At 42.7% G+C, this 19,211-nt stretch overlaps 1 protein-coding gene across 1 annotated transcript in view; it reads left to right on the top strand.

Annotated features, from left to right (window-relative positions):
• LOC116359709 (protein eyes shut homolog) overlaps positions 1-19,211 on the top strand; it is a 181,388-nt gene that overhangs the window by 116,022 nt on the left and 46,155 nt on the right. The window contains exon 14 of the mRNA XM_031813048.1: positions 16,765-16,941. Coding sequence (XP_031668908.1) covers positions 16,765-16,941 — 177 coding nt within the window. The remainder of the gene's footprint in view (positions 1-16,764; positions 16,942-19,211) is intronic.

Raw genomic sequence — 19,211 nt, 5'->3', positions numbered from 1 at the left:
TCTTGTCTTGCATGCCTCGCAAGTTCACCAAAGTAGCCTAAAGTCAGGTGTAGACTATGAGATGTTGAGATCAGAGACAAAATCCCCAAGTCATTGGCTACTCACCGACGTTTAATGTTAACTGATCTGTGTAATAGCCAATGAGATCTCGAGTAGTAACCATGACTACTACTAGTATGCTTTTGCACTTGCCAAAGAGTTAAATTGTTACAGCTCTGACAAGCTCTTTACACGCAGTGTTATTCAACTCAAAATGTATTGGCTAGATACTTCAACTCTGTACATGAATGTCGGACTGAAAACATTTTTGAGGCTGCTTTGAGCCACAGCTTGTCGTAGCTACGTTAAATCTAATCGCATCATCACATCATTGTTTTAGTGAGACAGCGTGGTATGCAGAATCCTCAAGACCAAGTGAAGAATCTTGTCTGTGCCACATTGTTTCTTCTGCGCACCACGACGTTGGCAAGACAACAAACTCCTGGAAAGACGGTCATTTAATGAGAGAGGCTTTAGCAGTGTTACTATTTTATATGTCGTGTGGTGACCGCCCGGGCTTTATAGCCTACCATCTAGTTAGCAACTTTGATGGGGGTAGGGGCCACAAACAATCTGCTCGCGAGGCTGCATACCCACATCCACCCCCCCCATCAAAATGTTTTGCTGTTTTACAGGGTGTAGAGAAATGTTTGCATCTGAGTGAGACTGACAAACAAAATCAATAGGGGACCCCCGGCCGGTAATTCATGATACCATGATGATAACAAGTTTAGATAGCTGGCCGCTAACTTAGCAATCTAAAGAATGTTAGCTGGACCTGGGCTAATTGTGACTGAGCTTTCAAAAGGGGGGGGGGCTTCCCGCGGGCCACCAGATGCCATCCCTGAGTTAGGCTATAACAAGGAAAATAATATGTTTTATGATAACTGCACTGTGATTCAAATTTTGTGGGGGGAAAAACAATGTTTCTAGGGATTTTTCTTAACATTAAGGATCCCAACTTTGTTTAAATGTTTTAGTCAGTAGTTAGATGTGGCTGTTTAAACAGTGGCACTACTGGATACAGTCATTTCAGTTCACTGTTGTCACTGTGTTAGAACAGTGGCACTACTGGATACAGTCATTTCAGTTCAGTGTTGTCACTGTGTTAGAACAGTGGCACTACTGGATACAGTCATTTCAGTTCAGTGTTGTCACTGTGTTAGAACAGTGGCACTACTGGATACAGTCATTTCAGTTCAGTGTTGTCACTGTGTTAGAACAGTGGCACTACTGGATACAGTCATTTCAGTTCAGTGTTGTCACTGTGTTAGAACAGTGGCACTACTGGATACAGTCATTTCAGTTCAGTGTTGTCACTGTGTTAGAACAGTGGCACTACTGGATACAGTCATTTCAGTTCAGTGTTGTCACTGTGTTAGATAACTGCCTAGCAACATTTCCTTTTTCACTTTCATTTGAACTGATCTCTAAAAATATAGCTCATAGTGGTGCAAAACGTTACATCCTCTCAGGGCAAAATACTGGGATAAACAGCAAGGGAATAGCCTACATTGCATAGCCTGGTGGGGAATCATTAAGTGATGTGATGGCACTGTGACCTTTTCTCTAAACCAGCCAGGAATTAACTATTCATGCAGTAGATAAACCTTCTACTTTGACACCTGAAATCAGGTGTTGTCAAACACTCCAAAGCACATTGAATGTGTCGCTAAACACTGTTCAAAGAAGTGACACAACCTTTAGTCCCTCTCTGTCTCAACTAAAACCCTGTACTAGGTCTGTTTGTGTACCCTTCCACCCTCTTTTGACACTTTCGCTGTGCGTTCTCAGATGTTCTTAGTCTCTCTATTTGCCTCAGCAAAGCAACAGAGTCTCCTATATTATCTCCAGGGCTGCAATGGGCTAGCTAAATTTATAGCCTACATTACAGCCCCATCTGTCCCATGGGAAAGATATACCGAATAATCACCCAGACCCTTGAAGGATTTCTTTGAGTGTTTAATATTAGTATGCAGCCTACCCCCGCTAAATGTGTGCAAAATCCCTCTGCACGGCCCTAACATATTTTATATACATAACTTGACCTATACTAATGAGTAAGATGTGCTTGGTGACAATTTTGTTTATAATATTGATTCAGCAGAGCTAGCTAGCTGGTAGACAGAAATAGAGGCATCTAATATTGATTCACCAGAGCTAGCTAGCTGGTAGACAGAAATAGAGGCATCTAATATTGATTCAGCAGAGCTAGCTAGCTGGTAGACAGAAATAGAGGCATCTAATATTGATTCACCAGAGCTAGCTAGCTGGTAGATGGAAATAGAGGCATCTAATATTGATTCACCAGAGCTAGCTAGCTGGTAGACGGAAATAGAGGCATCTAATATTGATTCAGCAGAGCTAGCTAGCTGGTAGACAGAAATAGAGGCATATAATATTGATTCAGCAGAGCTAGCTAGCTGGTAGACAGAAATAGAGGCATCTAATATTGATTCAGCAGAGCTAGCTAGCTGGTAGACAGAAATAGAGGCATCTAATATTGATTCAGCAGAGCTAGCTAGCTGGTAGACAGAAATAGAGGCATCTAATATTGATTCAGCAGAGCTAGCTAGCTGGTAGACAGAAATAGAGGCATCTAATATTGATTCACCAGAGCTAGCTAGCTGGTAGACAGAAATAGAGGCATCTAATATTGATTCAGCAGAGCTAGCTAGCTGGTAGACAGAAATAGAGGCATCTAATATTGATTCACCAGAGCTAGCTAGCTGGTAGACGGAAATAGAGGCATCTAATATTGATTCAGCAGAGCTAGCTAGCTGGTAGACAGAAATAGAGGCATCTAATATTGATTCAGCAGAGCTAGCTAGCTGGTAGACAGAAATAGAGGCATCTAATATTGATTCAGCAGAGCTAGCTAGCTGGTAGACAGAAATAGAGGCATCTAATATTGATTCAGCAGAGCTAGCTAGCTGGTAGACAGAAATAGAGGCATCTAATATTGATTCAGCAGAGCTAGCTAGCTGGTAGATGGAAATAGAGGTCTCCAGAGAATAAAAAGGAAGTACTAGATGAACTCTTAACCTGGATGTATTTTAGCGTGTCACAACATGTCAAAAGTAGTACCGTATATTTGGTAATTTACTCATGTGCACTGAGTACGCAAAACATTAGGTACACCTGCTCTTTCCATGACAGACTGACCAGGTGAATCCAGGTGAACGCTATGAGCGGGAAGTACTGGAGTCAACATGGGCCGGCATCCCTGTGGAAAGATTTTGACACCTTGCAGTCCATACCCCGATGAATTAAGGCTGTTCTGAGGGCAAAAAGGGGGTGCAACTCAATATTAGGAAGGTGTTGGGTCACAGTGGAGAAGGGTTCTTACAAAGCCAAAAATGTCATACAGGAATATTCAAATTAAATTATATTCAGTAATCTCATATTATTTTGTGATACAGTACCTTTACCGTGGTCCTAAGAGGAAAGGTTTATCTACACTCTTAGAGAAAAAAGGCTAAATGTTTCCGAAAAGGTTCTTCAGCTGACCCCATTGGTCGGAGAACCATTTCTGGCACCAAAAGGGTTCTACCTGGAAACAAAAAGGGTTCTTCAATGGGTTCTCTTATGGGGACAGCTGAATAACTTTTTTAGGTTCTAGAGATCACCTTTTTTTCTAAGATTGACGAAAACATTTTGTAATGAAAGAATAATAATCATCTAAACAACTATGAGATCCATTTACTTGTTCTCCTGGAGTTTGTTTTCCCAGACGTCCATTAATGACGCTCTATAGCCTATACCGCGGTTCATCACACTCGTTACGCCGCCCTCCCCTAAACACCAGCGCCCCATTCCCTATATAGTGCACTACTTTTGACCAGAGCCAATGGGCTATCCCATAGTGCTTCAGTCCAAAGTAGTGCACTATGTAGGTAATGGGTTGCCATTTGGGACGCATCCCAGCGCTGGCATGCTGCACTAGTTTATGCTGAGTTAAACAGATTGGTATAGAGTTGAAAGGCATCCCAGTCCCAGCGTATTAACCACGGTGCAATCTCATGTGACGCACTGAGCACTCTGCTAGTGATGGGCTTTGCTAGTCAGTCCCCCTTCGTCCCTCATACACTCGCGCTCACACATGTACACGCACGCACACACACACACACACACAGATGCTGTTTGACACACACACACACACACACACACACACACACACACACACAGACGCTGTTTGACACACTCACACACACTGACAGCCTGAAGTTTGAAGTAGAAGTCTAAAGGCTGTCATGCTGACAAAGTCCCTGGTCTAGAAGTGTATTATTGTAAAACAGTAGTATGTCTGTACCACAGCAACTTATTGTACCACAGTAATATGTCTGTACCACAGCAACTTATTGTACCACAGTAATATGTCTGTACCACAGCAACTTAGTATATTATTGTACCACAGTAATATGTCTGTACCACAGTAACTTAGTATATTATTGTACCACAGTAATATGTCTGTACCACAGTAACTTAGTATATTATTGTACCACAGTAATATGTCTGTACCACAGCAACTTTACGGGGTGACAACAACACTGCTGCATCCTCTCACATATTAGATTAAGTCACAGACACCTGTATGTTTGTTTGTCTGTCTGCCTGTTCCCTGCCTGCCCCCTATCTGTTTGTCTGCTTCCTGCCTGTCTGCCTGCCCCCCTTCCCCATGTCTGTCTGCCCCTTGTCTGTCTGCACCCTTCCTGCTCCCCTCCCTGCCCCCACCACCCTCCCTGCCCCTGCCTGCTCCCCTCCCTGCCCCCACCCCCTGTCTGCCTCCTGCCCCTCCCTACCCCCTGTCTGACCCCTGCCCCCTGCATGCCTCTTGTCTGCCCCCTGCCTGTCTGCCCCCTGCCCTGTCTCCCCCCAGCCCACTGTCCCCTGTCTGCCTGCCTAACCCCCTGCTTGTCTGTCCGCTGTCTGCCTGCCTAACCCCTGCCTGTCTGCCCCGTCTCCCCCAGCCCACTGTCCCCTGTCTGCCTGCCTAACCCCCTGCTTGTCTGTCCCGTGTCTGCCTGCCTAACCCCTGTCTGCCTGTGTGCCCCGTCTCCCCCCAGCCCACTGTCCCCTGTCTGCCTGTCTGCCCCGTCTCCCCCCAGCCCACTGTCCGCTGTCTGCCTGCCTAACCCCTGCCTGTCTGCCCCGTCTCCCCCCAGCCCACTGTCCCCTGTCTGCCTGTCTGCCCCGTCTCCCCCCAGCCCACTGTCCCCTGTCTGCCTGTCTGCCCCGTCTCCCCCCAGCCCACTGTCCCCTGTCTGCCTGTCTGCCCCGTCTCCCCCCAGCCCACTGTCCCCTGTCTGCCTGTCTGCCCCGTCTCCCCCCAGCCCACTGTCCCCTGTCTGCCTGTCTGCCCCGTCTCCCCCCAGCCCACTGTCCCCTGTCTGCCTGTCTGCCCCGTCTCCCCCCAGCCCACTGTCCCCTGTCTGCCTGTCTGCCCCGTCTCCCCCCAGCCCACTGTCCCCTGTCTGCCTGTCTGCCCCGTCTCCCTCCAGCCCACTGTCCCCTGTCTGCCTGTCTGCCCCGTCTCCCCCCAGCCCACTGTCCGCTGTCTGCCTGCCTAACCCCTGCCTGTCTGCCCCGTCTCCCCCCAGCCCACTGTCCCCTGTCTGCCTGTCTGCCCCGTCTCCCCCCAGCCCACTGTCCGCTGTCTGCCTGCCTAACCCCTGCCTGTCTGCCCCGTCTCCCCCCAGCCCACTGTCCCCTGTCTGCCTGCCTGCCCCCTGCTTGTCTGTCCCGTGTCTGCCTGCCTATCCCCTGCATGTCCGCCTCCTGTCTGCCTGTCCGCCTGCCTGTCACGTGATTGATAACTTGACCAGTCAACTCTCTCTCTCTCTTCTCCCTGCTAGTTATAATGACATACAGTACAGTATCATCTAATGACTCGTTTATTATGTTCATGTGTAGGCTAACAACTACAGTAATAATACTTTCCATTTACAAGCCTTGTTGGGGCACACTGGCATACCATTTACATAGCATGACCAATACATCGCTTCACTAACTATTAAGCAAGTATGAACATTGGAACCTGGCCTATCATATGCTTCATCCTGGTGACCAGGCCAGACCTTTCTTTCTCAAGCAGCCTGGTCACACAGGTACTATTCAGTCAGAGCCAGGTCAGCTGTGTGTGCAAACCATTAATCTCTGATAAATGATCTTTATCAGGGAAGACACAGTGGGTCGTAGACCCTGACAAAAGAGTCTGTCAGGTCTGTAAGCCTTAAATTGAAAGCTAAGTGATCGCCAAAATGAGTAGCAGAGTAAAATGAGGATGGGGGCTAGGAAAGAAGTCATGAGCAGCGAAGCAGCTAATTATTCACACTGGTTTCTGGATCCATCATGACCCTCAACACGCCTCATTTCCCCAAGTCCTAACTCTTCATAGGTTTGTTTTGCATTTGGAGGATATTGGCCCATTGTTGAAATTAACAAAAATGGCTTGATTAATACTAACAAACTCAGATTGGCCCTAATATTGTCCCTAATCCCACCACTTTAAAACAAACGCAAACAAGCAAAGGTGCATTTCTGGATAGTATGGGGATGTTATGGCAATGTTATGGGGATATTATGCCAATGTTATAGGAACATTATGTTGATGGTATGGTTACATTATAACAAAATGCATGCTTAATAATGGGGAATGATGGGGTATGGAACTGAACAGTCCAAACCATTAGCATTGACAGGAATACTGAACAGTCCAAACCATTAGCATTGACAGGAAGACTGAACAACCCAAACCATTAGCATTGACAGGAAGACTGAACAGTCCAAACCATTAGCATTGACAGGAAGACTGAACAGTCCAAACCATTAGCATTGACAGGAAGACTGAACAGTCCAAACCATTAGCATTGACAGGAATACTGAACATTCCAAATCATTAGCATTGACAGGAAGACTGAACAGTCCAAACCATTAGCATTGACAGGAAGACTGAACAGTCCAAACCATTAGCATTGACAGGAAGACTGAACAACCCAAACCATTAGCATTGACAGGAAGACTGAACAGTCCAAACCATTAGCATTGACAGGAAGACTGAACAGTCCAAACCATTAGCATTGACAGGAAGACTGAACAGTCCAAATCATTAGCATTGACAGGAAGACTGAACAACCCAAACCATTAGCATTGACAGGAAGACTGAACAGCCCAAACCATTAGCATTGACAGGAAGACTGAACAGCCCAAACCATTAGCATTGACAGGAAGACTGAACAGTCCAAATCATTAACATTGACAGGAAGACTGAACAGCCCAAACCATTAGCATTGACAGGAAGACTGAACAGTCCAAATCATTAGCATTGACAGGAAGACTGAACAGCCCCCAGCTCCTGGCCCTCGGCCCCCAGCCCCTAACCTCCATCTCTAGCCGCAGACCCCAGCCCTAATCCTCTGACATGTTACTACTGTACCCTGACAGTCACCAGTCCTAATCCTCTGACATGTTACTACTGTACCCTGACAGAGTCACCAGTCCTAATACTATGACATGTTACTACTGTACCCTGACAGTCACCAGTCCTAATCCTCTGACATGTTACTACTGTACCCTGACAGTCACCAGTCCTAATCCTCTGACATGTTACTACTGTACCCTGACAGAGTCACCAGTCCTAATCCTCTGACATGTTACTACTGTACCCTGACAGTCACCAGTCCTAATCCTCTGACATGTTACTACTGTACCCTGACAGTCAGCAGTCCTAATCCTCTGACCTTTGTGTGGAAGCCAACAGATCATCATTACCACCTGGTGGAGTTCCCTACCTGAGTAGGATCATCCTCCACCATCCTCCACTTCTCCCTCATCCCCCCTCCATCCACCCCCTGTTAAAGTCATCCCCCTCTCCTCCGCCCCCCCTCATCCAGCCCCTTTTAAAGTCATCACCCTCTCCTCCATCCCCCTCCATCCTGCCCCTGTTAAAGTTATCACCCTCTCCTCCATACCCCTCGATCCTGCCCCTGTTAAAGTGATCACCCTCTCCTCCATCCCCCTCTATCCTGCCCCTGTTAAAGTCATCACCTTCTCCTCCAACCCCCTCCATCCTGCCCCTGTTAAAGTCATCCCCTTCCATCCAGACCCTGTTAATGTCCTCATTCTCTATTCCAGCCCCCTCCATCCAGACCCTGTTAAAGTTATCACCCTCTTCTCCAGCCCCCTCCATCCCTGTTAGTCATCCCCATCTACTTTGCCCCCCCTCCATCCTGCCCCTGTTAAAGTTATCACCCTCTCATCCAGCCCCCTCCATCCTGCCCCTATTAAAGTTATCACCCTCTCATCCAGCCCCCTCCATCCTGCCCCTGTTAAAGTTATCACCCTCTCATCCAGCCCCCTCCATCCTGCCCCTGTTAAAGTCATCACCCTCTCCTCCAGACCCCTCCATCCAGACCCTGTTAAAGTCATCACCCTCTGTCATCCTCTGGGGAGATAACACAGCGGCCAAGCAGACCTGACTGGGCCCTTCTGACTGCTCATAGCCTAACTGTCAGGGTGGGAAGAGGGGACAGGGAGAGGGAAGGAGAGCTTTTTCTGAACATTTTATCTTATTTATTTTAGCCTGTAGTATTTCCAATTGCTTAGATTATAGATTATTGCAGTTATATTTTTGTGGTGATGGAAAAAAGTCAGAGGAATGTGTTCATAATAAAAAACAGTAGTATGTTCACTGTACTCTACTAGGAGTGTGTTCACTGTAATATACTAGGAGCATGTTCACTGTAATATACTAGGAGTATGTTCACTGTACTATACTAGGAGTATGTTCACTGTAATATACTAGGAGTATGTTCACTGTAATATACTAGGAGTATGTTCACTGTAATATACTAGGAGTATGTTCACTGTAATATACTAGGAGTATGTTCACTGTAATATACTAGGAGTATGTTCACTGTAATATACTAGGAGTATGTTCACTGTAATATACTAGGAGTATGTTCACTGTAATATACTAGGAGTATGTTCACTGTAATATACTAGGAGTATGTTCACTGTAATATACTAGGAGTATGTTCACTGTAATATACTAGGAGTGTGTTCACTGTAATATACTAGGAGTATGTTCACTGTAATATACTAGGAGTATGTTCACTGTAATATACTAGGAGTATGTTCACTGTACTATACTAGGAGTATGTTCACTGTAATATACTAGGAGTATGTTCACTGTAATATACTAGGAGTATGTTCACTGTACTATACTAGGAGTATGTTCACTGTAATATACTAGGAGTATGTTCACTGTAATATACTAGGAGTATGTACACTGTAATATACTAGGAGTATCTTCACTGTAATATACTAGGAGTATGTTCACTGTACTATACTAGGAGTATGTTCACTGTAATATACTAGCAGTATGTTCACTGTAATATACTAGCAGTATGTTCACTGTAATATACTAGGAGTATGTACACTGTAATATACTAGGAGTATGTTCACTGTAATATACTAGGAGTATGTTCACTGTACTATACTAGGAGTATGTTCACTGTAATATACTAGGAGTATGTTCACTGTAATATACTAGGAGTATGTTCACTGTACTCTACTAGGAATATGTTCACTGTACTCTACTAGGAGTATGTTCACTGTACTCTACTAGGAGTATGTTCACTGTACTCTACTAGGAGTATGTTCACTGTACTCTACTAGGAGTATGTTCACTGTAATATACTAGGAGTATGTTCACTGTAATATACTAGGAGTATGTTCACTGTAATATACTAGGAGTATGTTCACTGTAATATACCAGGAGTATGTCCACTGTACTATACTAGGAGTATGTTCACTGTAATATACTAGGAGTATGTTCACTGTAATATACTAGGAGTATGTACACTGTAATATACTAGGAGTATGTTCACTGTAATATACTAGGAGTATGTTCACTGTACTATACTAGGAGTATGTTCACTGTAATATACTAGCAGTATGTTCACTGTAATATACTAGCAGTATGTTCACTGTAATATACTAGGAGTATGTACACTGTAATATACTAGGAGTATGTTCACTGTAATATACTAGGAGTATGTTCACTGTACTATACTAGGAGTATGTTCACTGTAATATACTAGGAGTATGTTCACTGTAATATACTAGGAGTATGTTCACTGTACTCTACTAGGAGTATGTTCACTGTACTCTACTAGGAGTATGTTCACTGTACTCTACTAGGAGTATGTTCACTGTACTCTACTAGGAGTATGTTCACTGTACTCTACTAGGAGTATGTTCACTGTACTCTACTAGGAGTATGTTCACTGTAATATACTAGGAGTATGTTCACTGTACTCTACTAGGAGTATGTTCACTGTAATATACTAGGAGTATGTTCACTGTACTCTACTAGGAGTATGTTCACTGTACTCTACTAGGAGTATGTTCACTGTACTCTACTAGGAGTATGTTCACTGTAATATACTAGGAGTATGTTCACTGTACTCTACTAGGAGTATGTTCACTGTACTCTACTAGGAGTATGTTCACTGTAATATACTAGGAGTATGTTCACTGTACTCTACTAGGAGTATGTTCACTGTACTATACTAGGAGTATGTTCACTGTAATATACTAGGAGTATTTCCAAACTGCTTTATTATACTTGTATGATTGATAACTTTCCATGTTATCTGATGAGCTGATTAAATGAGCTGAAGAAAAGCTTAATGGTCAGAGAAATAGAGTGCTAACCAGATGGTAATTGTCCTCGTCTCGTCTCTGGACTCATCACTCACTATGAACTATATACAACATGCTCTTATTAGAATATGGCAAAATAGTGTCCTTTAACCAATGTAGTTGGGATTGCCTATACGGACGCTCCTGGAGCTCACAACTATGAGGTATGTTGCTAAGCTGAGATCCACAAATTTAAGCTAAGCTAGTTGTCTCCCAATGTAGTTAGTTATATGTTACCTGATCTGACATATTCGTTATGTCACATAGCATGTTTAGGGTAAGAGACAGAAATATCATAAAACTAGGTTGTAAATATGTGTGAATGAAAACAGTTAAAGTTATAGATACAATGGTCTTCTGAGCTCAGCTTGATGATAGTGTTGTCTAATGGGTGAGTGGCATGTCTAGATTAGAGTCTTTATTATCCTACATATCTAGATTAGAGTCTTTATTATCCCTCATACAGTGCCTTGCGAAAGTATTCGGCCCCCTTGAACTTTGCAACCTTTTGCCACATTTCAGGCTTCAAACATAAAGATATAAAACTGTATTTTTTTGTGAAGAATCAACAACAAGTGGGACACAATCATGAAGTGGAATGACATTTATTGGATATTTCAAACTTTTTTAACAAATCAAAAACTGAAAAATTGGGCGTGCAAAATTATTCAGCCCCTTTACTTTCAGTGCAGCAAACTCTCTCCAGAAGTTCAGTGAGGATCTCTGAATGATCCAATGTTGACCTAAATGACTAATGATGATAAATACAATCCACCTGTGTGTAATCAAGTCTCCGTATAAATGCACCTGCACTGTGATAGTCTCAGAGGTCCGTTAAAAGCGCAGAGAGCATCATGAAGAACAAGGAACACACCAGGCAGGTCCGAGATACTGTTGTGAAGAAGTTTAAAGCCGGATTTGGATACAAAAAGATTTCCCAAGCTTTAAACATCCCAAGGAGCACTGTGCAAGCGATAATATTGAAATGGAAGGAGTATCAGACCACTGCAAATCTACCAAGACCTGGCCGTCCTTCTAAACTTTCAGCTCATACAAGGAGAAGACTGATCAGAGATGCAGCCAAGAGGCCCATGATCACTCTGGATGAACTGCAGAGATCTACAGCTGAGGTGGGAGACTCTGTCCATAGGACAACAATCAGTCGTATATTGCACAAATCTGGCCTTTATGGAAGAGTGGCAAGAAGAAAGCCATTTCTTAAAGATATCCATAAAAAGTGTTGTTTAAAGTTTGCCACAAGCCACCTGGGAGACACACCAAACATGTGGAAGAAGGTGCTCTGGTCAGATTAAACCAAAATTGAACTTTTTGGCAACAATGCAAAACGTTATGTTTGGCGTAAAAGCAACACAGCTCATCACCTTGAACACACCATCCCCACTGTCAAACATGGTGGTGGCAGCATCATGGTTTGGGCCTGCTTTTCTTCAGCAGGGACAGGGAAGATGGTTAAAATTGATGGGAAGATGGATGGAGCCAAATACAGGACCATTCTGGAAGAAAACCTGATGGAGTCTGCAAAAGACCTGAGACTTGGACGGAGATTTGTCTTCCAACAAGACAATGATCCAAAACATAAAGCAAAATCTACAATGGAATGGTTCAAAAATAAACATATCCAGGTGTTAGAATGGCCAAGTCAAAGTCCAGACCTGAATCCAATCGAGAATCTGTGGAAAGAACTGAAAACTGCTGTTCACAAATGCTCTCCATCCAACCTCACTGAGCTCGAGCTGTTTTGCAAGGAAGAATGGGAAAAAATGTCAGTCTCTCGATGTGCAAAACGGATAGAGACATACCCCAAGTGACTTACAGCTGTAATCGCAGCAAAAGGTGGCGCTACAAAGTATTAACTTAAGGGGGCTGAATAATTTTGATTTTGATTTGTTAAAAAAGTTTGAAATATCCAATAAATGTCGTTCCACTTCATGATTGTGTCCCACTTGTTGTTGATTCTTCACAAAAAAATACAGTTTTATATCTTTATGTTTGAAGCCTGAAATGTGGCAAAAGGTCGCAAAGTTCAAGGGGGCCGAATACTTTCGCAAGGCACTGTATCTAGAGTAGAGTCTTTATTATCCCATATATCTAGAGTAGAGTCTTTATTATCCCACATATCTAGAGTAGAGTCTTTATTATCCCACATATCTAGAGTATAGTCTTTATCCCACATATCTAGAGTAGAGTCTTTATTATCCCACATATCTAGAGTAGAGTCTTTATTATCCCACATATCTAGAGTAGAGTCTTTATTATCCCACATATCTAGAGTATAGTCTTTATTCCACATATCTAGAGTAGAGTCTTTATTTTCCCATATATCTAGAGTAGAGTAGTGTCTTTATTATCCCATATATCTAGAGTAGAGTCTTTATTATCCCACATATCTAGAGTAGAGTCTTTATTATCCCATATATCTAGAGTAGAGTCTTTATTATCCCATATATCTAGAGTAGTGTCTTTATTATCCCACATATCTAGAGTAGAGTCTTTATTATCCTATATATCTAGAGTAGAGTCTTTATTATCCCACATATCTAGAGTATAGTCTTTATTATCCCACATATCTAGAGTAGAGTCTTTATTATCCCACATATCTAGAGTAGAGTCTTTATTATCCCACATATCTAGAGTAGAGTCTTTATTATCCCATATATCTAGAGTATAGTCTTTATTTCACATATCTAGAGTAGAGTCTTTATTATCCCATATATCTAGAGTAGTGTCTTTATTATCCCATATATCTAGAGTAGAGTCTTTATTATCCCACATATCTAGAGTAGAGTCTTTATTATCCCACATATCTAGAGTATAGTCTTTATTATCCCACATATCTAGAGTATAGTCTTTATAATCCCATATATCTAGAGTAGAGTCTTTATTATCCCACATATCTAGAGTATAGTCTTTATTATCCCACATATCTAGAGTAGAGTCTTTATTATCCCACATATCTAGAGTATAGTCTTTATTATCCCACATATCTAGAGTAGAGTCTTTATTATCCCACATATCTAGAGTGAGTCTTTATTATCCCACATATCTAGAGTATAGTCTTTATTCCACATATCTAGAGTAGAGTCTTAATTATCCCATATATCTAGAGTAGAGTAGTGTCTTTATTATCCCATATATCTAGAGTAGAGTCTTTATTATCCCACATATCTAGAGTAGAGTCTTTATTATCCCAAATATCTAGAGTAGAGTCTTTATTATCCCACATATCTAGAGTAGAGTCTTTATTATCCCACATATCTAGAGTAGAGTCTTTATTATCCCATATATCTAGAGTAGAGTCTTTATTATCCCATATATCTAGAGTAGAGTCTTTATTATCCCATATATCTAGAGTAGAGTCTTTATTAGAGGTTTTTGTATGTCTAGAGGTTTTTTCTAGTCTAGGTGTTTATATGTCTATGGTTGCCTAGATTGGTTCTCAGAGGCAGCTGTTTCTCGTTGTCTCTGATTGGGAACCATATTTAGGTAGCCATATCCCTTGGTTATTTTGTGGGTTGTTATTCTTTGTTTAGTTGCCTGTTCTGCACTAGCCATATTGCTTCACGGTTCGTTTTCTTGTTTTGTTTAGTTCTGTTCAGTGTTCTCTCTTTTATTAAAGAGTTTTGTTCACTTACCACCCTGCGCCTTGGTCTCCTCTTTATGACGACCGTGACAGAACAACCCACCAAGAAAGGACCAACCAGCATGCTAAAAAGGAGTGGACATCTTGGTCCCGGGAGAAAGAGGAGTGGAGGACATCCTGGACCTGGGAGGAGGTAATGGCAGGGGACAAGACCCTGCCATGGGGACAAGACCCTGCCATGGAAGCAGGTGGAGATAGCACAGGAGGAACGGTATCGATATGAGGGTACACGACTGGCACAGAAGCCCGAGAGGCAGCTCCAAGATTCTTTGGGGGGGGGGGGGGGCAGACGAGGAGATTGCATGAGTCAGGTCGGAGACTCCTCGTGCTTGCTGTGGGTAGCGTGTTACTGGTCAGGCACCGTGTTATGCGGTGGAGCGCATTCTAGCCCGGTGTGCTCTATTCCAGCTCCCCGCATTTGCTGGGCTAGAATGGGCATCCAGCCAGGACGGATGGTGCCGGCTCAGCGCTCCTGGTCTCCAGTACACCTCCTTGGACCAGGATATCCTGCGCCGGCTCTGCGCACTGTGTCTCCGGTGCATCTGCACAGCCCAGTGCGTCCTGTGCCAAAATTAACATCCAGCCAGGACGGGTTGTGCCAGCTATATGCTCCAGACCTCCTGTGCGCCTCCACAGTCCAGTACATCCTGTGCCTCATCCCCACACTCGCCCTGAGGTGCGTGTCTTCAGCCCGGTCCCACGTATCAGGCCTCCAGTGCGCCTCCACAGGCCAGAGCTTCCGGCGACAGTTCCCAGTCCAGAGCTTCTGGTGACAGTTCCCAGTCCAGAGCTTCTGGTGACAGTTCCCAGTCCAGAGCTTCCGGCGACAGTTCCCAGTCCAGAGCTTCTGGTGACAGTTCCCAGTCCAGAGCTTCCATCGACGTTTCACAGTCCGAACCTCCAACAACGGGCCACTGTCCGGAACCTCCAGCGGCGGTCCTCAGTCCGGAGCCGGTCCCCAGTCTGGGGCCTTCAGCGACGGTCCCCAGTCCGGGGCCTGCAGCGACGGTCCCCAGTCCGGGTCCTCCGTTGATGATCGGTGGTCTGGTTCCTCCAGTGAAGGTCCATGCACCAGGGCCGCCACCAAAGCGGAGGGATCTGCGGGCGGAGGGGGGTCTATGTCCCGCACCAGAGCTTTAGAGTCAGGTTTTGTGGCCGGAGTCCGCCCTGGCCATAGAGAGGTTTTTATTCTCTATTTTGGTTAGGCCAGGGTGTGACTAGGGTGGGCATTCTAGTTTCTTTATTTCTATGTTGATGTGGTTCCCAATCAGAGGCGTTGTCTCTGATTCGGGATCATATATAAGTTGTCCTTTTTCGTTTGGGTTTTGTGGGTAGTTGTTTTCTGTTTAGTGTCTGCACCTGACAGGACTATTTCGGTTTTCCCTTTTTGTTATTTTGTTCGAGTGTTTTGAGGATTAAATTTATCATGAGCTCTTACCACGCTGCATTTTGTTCCACTCCTTCATACGAGGATCGTTACACCTGCTGTATGTGATGTCATGAGGATGTTTAATATAGAATAATGACCTATTAGTTTTAGTCCTGCTGTATGTGATGTCATGGGGATGTTTAATATAGAATATTGACCTATTAGTTTTAGTCCTGCTGTATGTGATGTCATGGGGATGTTTAATATAGAATATTGACCTATTAGTTTTAGTCCTGCTGTATGTGATGTCATGGGGATGTTTAATATAGAATAATGACCTATTAGTTTTAGTCCTGCTGTATGTGATGTCATGGGGATGTTTAATATAGAATATTGACCTATTAGTTTTTGTCCTGCTGTATGTGATGTCATGGGGATGTTTAATATAGAATAATGACCTATTAGTTTTAGTCCTGCTGTATGTGATGTCACGGGGATGTTTAATATAGAATAATGACCTATTAGTTTTAGTCCTGCTGTATGTGATGTCACAGGGATGTTTAATATAGAATAATGACCTATTAGTTTTAGTCCTGCTGTATGTGATGTCATGGGGATGTTTAATATAGAATAATGACCTATTAGTTTTAGTCCTGCTGAATGTGATGTCATGGGGATGTTTAATATAGAATAATGACCTATTAGTTTTAGTCCTGCTGAATGTGATGTTCGGGGGTTGTTTTAATATAGAATAATGACCTATTAGTTTTAGTCCTGCTGTATGTGATGTCACAGGGATGTTTAATATAGAATAATGACCTATTAGTTTTAGTCCTGCTGTATGTGATGTCATGGGGATGTTTAATATAGAATAATGACCTATTAGTTTTAGTCCTGCTGAATGTGATGTCACAGGGATGTTTAATATAATGTTGTTTGATTTAATTCAAGTCAGGAATAATTTTATAATGAATGTTTTTCTTTTCAGATACCACAATATTCATCCCCTCTTTCAACGGCACGTCGTACCTGGAGCTGCCTCCCCTTGGCTCTCTGCTGCAGGCTCCTGGTGCCAGCGCGGATCCCTCTCACCCTGCCAAAGACACCACTGTTACCCTTTATCTGACTGTCAAAACCAGAGCTACACAGGGCACCATCCTCTACAGTAAGTACAAGCATGGCATTCCACTTTTTGTTTCCTTTGTTTAATCAGGAGATTACGTTGAGATTTGAGAATCCCTTTTACAGAGGAGAACTGAAAACAACATGATACGAGCAAAACCCAGAAACACAATGCACCAATGCAGTACAAAGTACAATAGTGACGAGAGCTTCGGATCGATGTTTCTGGAGCTACTAGAGGAGATGTTTTCTGGAGCTCCTAGAGGAGATGTTTTCTGGAGCTACTAGAGGAGATGTTTTCTGGAGCTACTAGAGGAGATGTTTTCTGGAGCTACTAGAGGAGATGTTTTCTGGAGCTACTAGAGGAGATGTTTTCTGGAGCTACTAGAGGAGATTAAGGTGCAACAAAGTAGGATGAAATGATGAAGCCTTTAGTCTTTCAGTGTATATGATTTTGAATGGTTAATTTGTCGTATCGTTTTCTCTAAATGAAGCTGCAAATCTGTTATGAACATTCATAATGTTAAATAAGCTATGTTCATGAGTTCCATTATCAGATAACATTGTTGTGAGAATACGGTTAAACTATATTAATTATTCAACAATGAGGCAATGAGAAGAATTAGGCTGACGGAAGGAATATAAATAAAAGATGAATCGTTTTGCAGCAAAGTACTGGAGGAAAGACCAGAATGATCTTAACCATGGTCCTAACCATGTCATAATATGTCATAACAGCTGACATAACCTGTCATAATATGGTCATAACACTGTCATGACCCATATACTTACATCTGTTGTGACATATATTGCGTTATTTTATGGCTGGTTAATGACACCTATATAAGAGTGTCAAAACCCACATTTATTCAAATGTATTTTTCCTGCCAAGAAGTTCTCTTTCATTTAAAAGTTTCTTAAGTCCTTTGTTGATGTTGAAAATAATATTAGATTTTTTTCCAACATCTTTTAAATAACATGAAGAAAATACACTTTGACAAGAAGCATTATGACCATCATAATCATATAATCCAGATAGGCCTGTCACGTACATGCCCTTATGTCAGTCATCAGTCTAAAAGAGGGTGTCTTGTCCTGTTCCTGAAATCTGCTCCTGCATTCATCCCAGTCACCAGAAACAGAGAACTGGGATAGGTGCATGTCCGACATCAATCTGTACATCATTACAGTACAATTGTAATTTAATATGGGCAATTAAATATATAATATAAACATACTGTTGACACGTAGGCTATGGTGGAATGGAATGTTTTGCTTTGTGGGTTTTAACACTCTTATGTAGGTGTCATAACCAGCCATAAAATAACTCAATATATGTCATAACATATAAACTTATATAAATATATGTATCATGACAGTGTTATTACCAGTTATGTCAGCTGTTATGACATGTTATGTCAGCTGTTATTACCAGTTATGTCAGCTGTTATGACATGTTATGTCAGCTGTTATGACATGTTATGTCAGCTGTTGTGACATGTTATGTCAGCTGTTATGACATGTTATGTCAGCTTTTATGACATGTTATGTCAGCTGTTATGACATGTTATGTCAGCTGTTATGACATGTTATGTCAGCTGTTATGACATGTTATGTCAGCTGTTATTACCAGTTATGTCAGCTGTTGTGACATGTTATGTCAGCTGTTATGACATGTTATGTCAGCTGTTGTGACATGTTATGTCAGCTGTTGTGACATGTTATGTCAGCTGTTATGACATGTTATGTCAGCTGTTATGACATGTTATGTCAGCTGTTGTGACATGTTATGTCAGCTGTTATGACATGTTATGTCAGCTGTTATGATATGTTATGTCAGCTGTTATGACATGTTATGTCAGCTTTTATGACATGTTATGTCAGCTGTTATGACATGTTATGTCAGCTGTTATGACATGTTATGTCAGCTGTTATGACATGTTATGTCAGCTGTTATGACATGTTATGTCAGCTGTTATGACATGTTATGTCAGCTGTTATTACCAGTTATGTCAGCTGTTGTGACATGTTATGTCAGCTGTTATGACATGTTATGTCAGCTGTTATGACATGTTATGTCAGCTGTTGTGACATGTTATGTCAGCTGTTATGACATGTTATGTCAGCTGTTATGACATGTTATGTCAGCTGTTGTGACATGTTATGTCAGCTGTTATGACATGTTATGTCAGCTGTTATGATATGTTATGTCAGCTGTTATGACATGTTATGTCAGCTGTTATGACATGTTATGTCAGCTTTTGTGACATGTTATGTCAGCTGTTATGACATGTTATGTCAGCTGTTATGACA

Source organism: Oncorhynchus kisutch, unplaced genomic scaffold (genome assembly GCF_002021735.2).
Source record: "Oncorhynchus kisutch isolate 150728-3 unplaced genomic scaffold, Okis_V2 Okis04b-Okis11a_hom, whole genome shotgun sequence".
Lineage (NCBI taxonomy): Eukaryota > Metazoa > Chordata > Actinopteri > Salmoniformes > Salmonidae > Oncorhynchus > Oncorhynchus kisutch.
The sequence above is the reverse complement of the archived record's forward strand: the minus strand, read 5'-3'. Positions and strand labels throughout refer to the sequence as shown.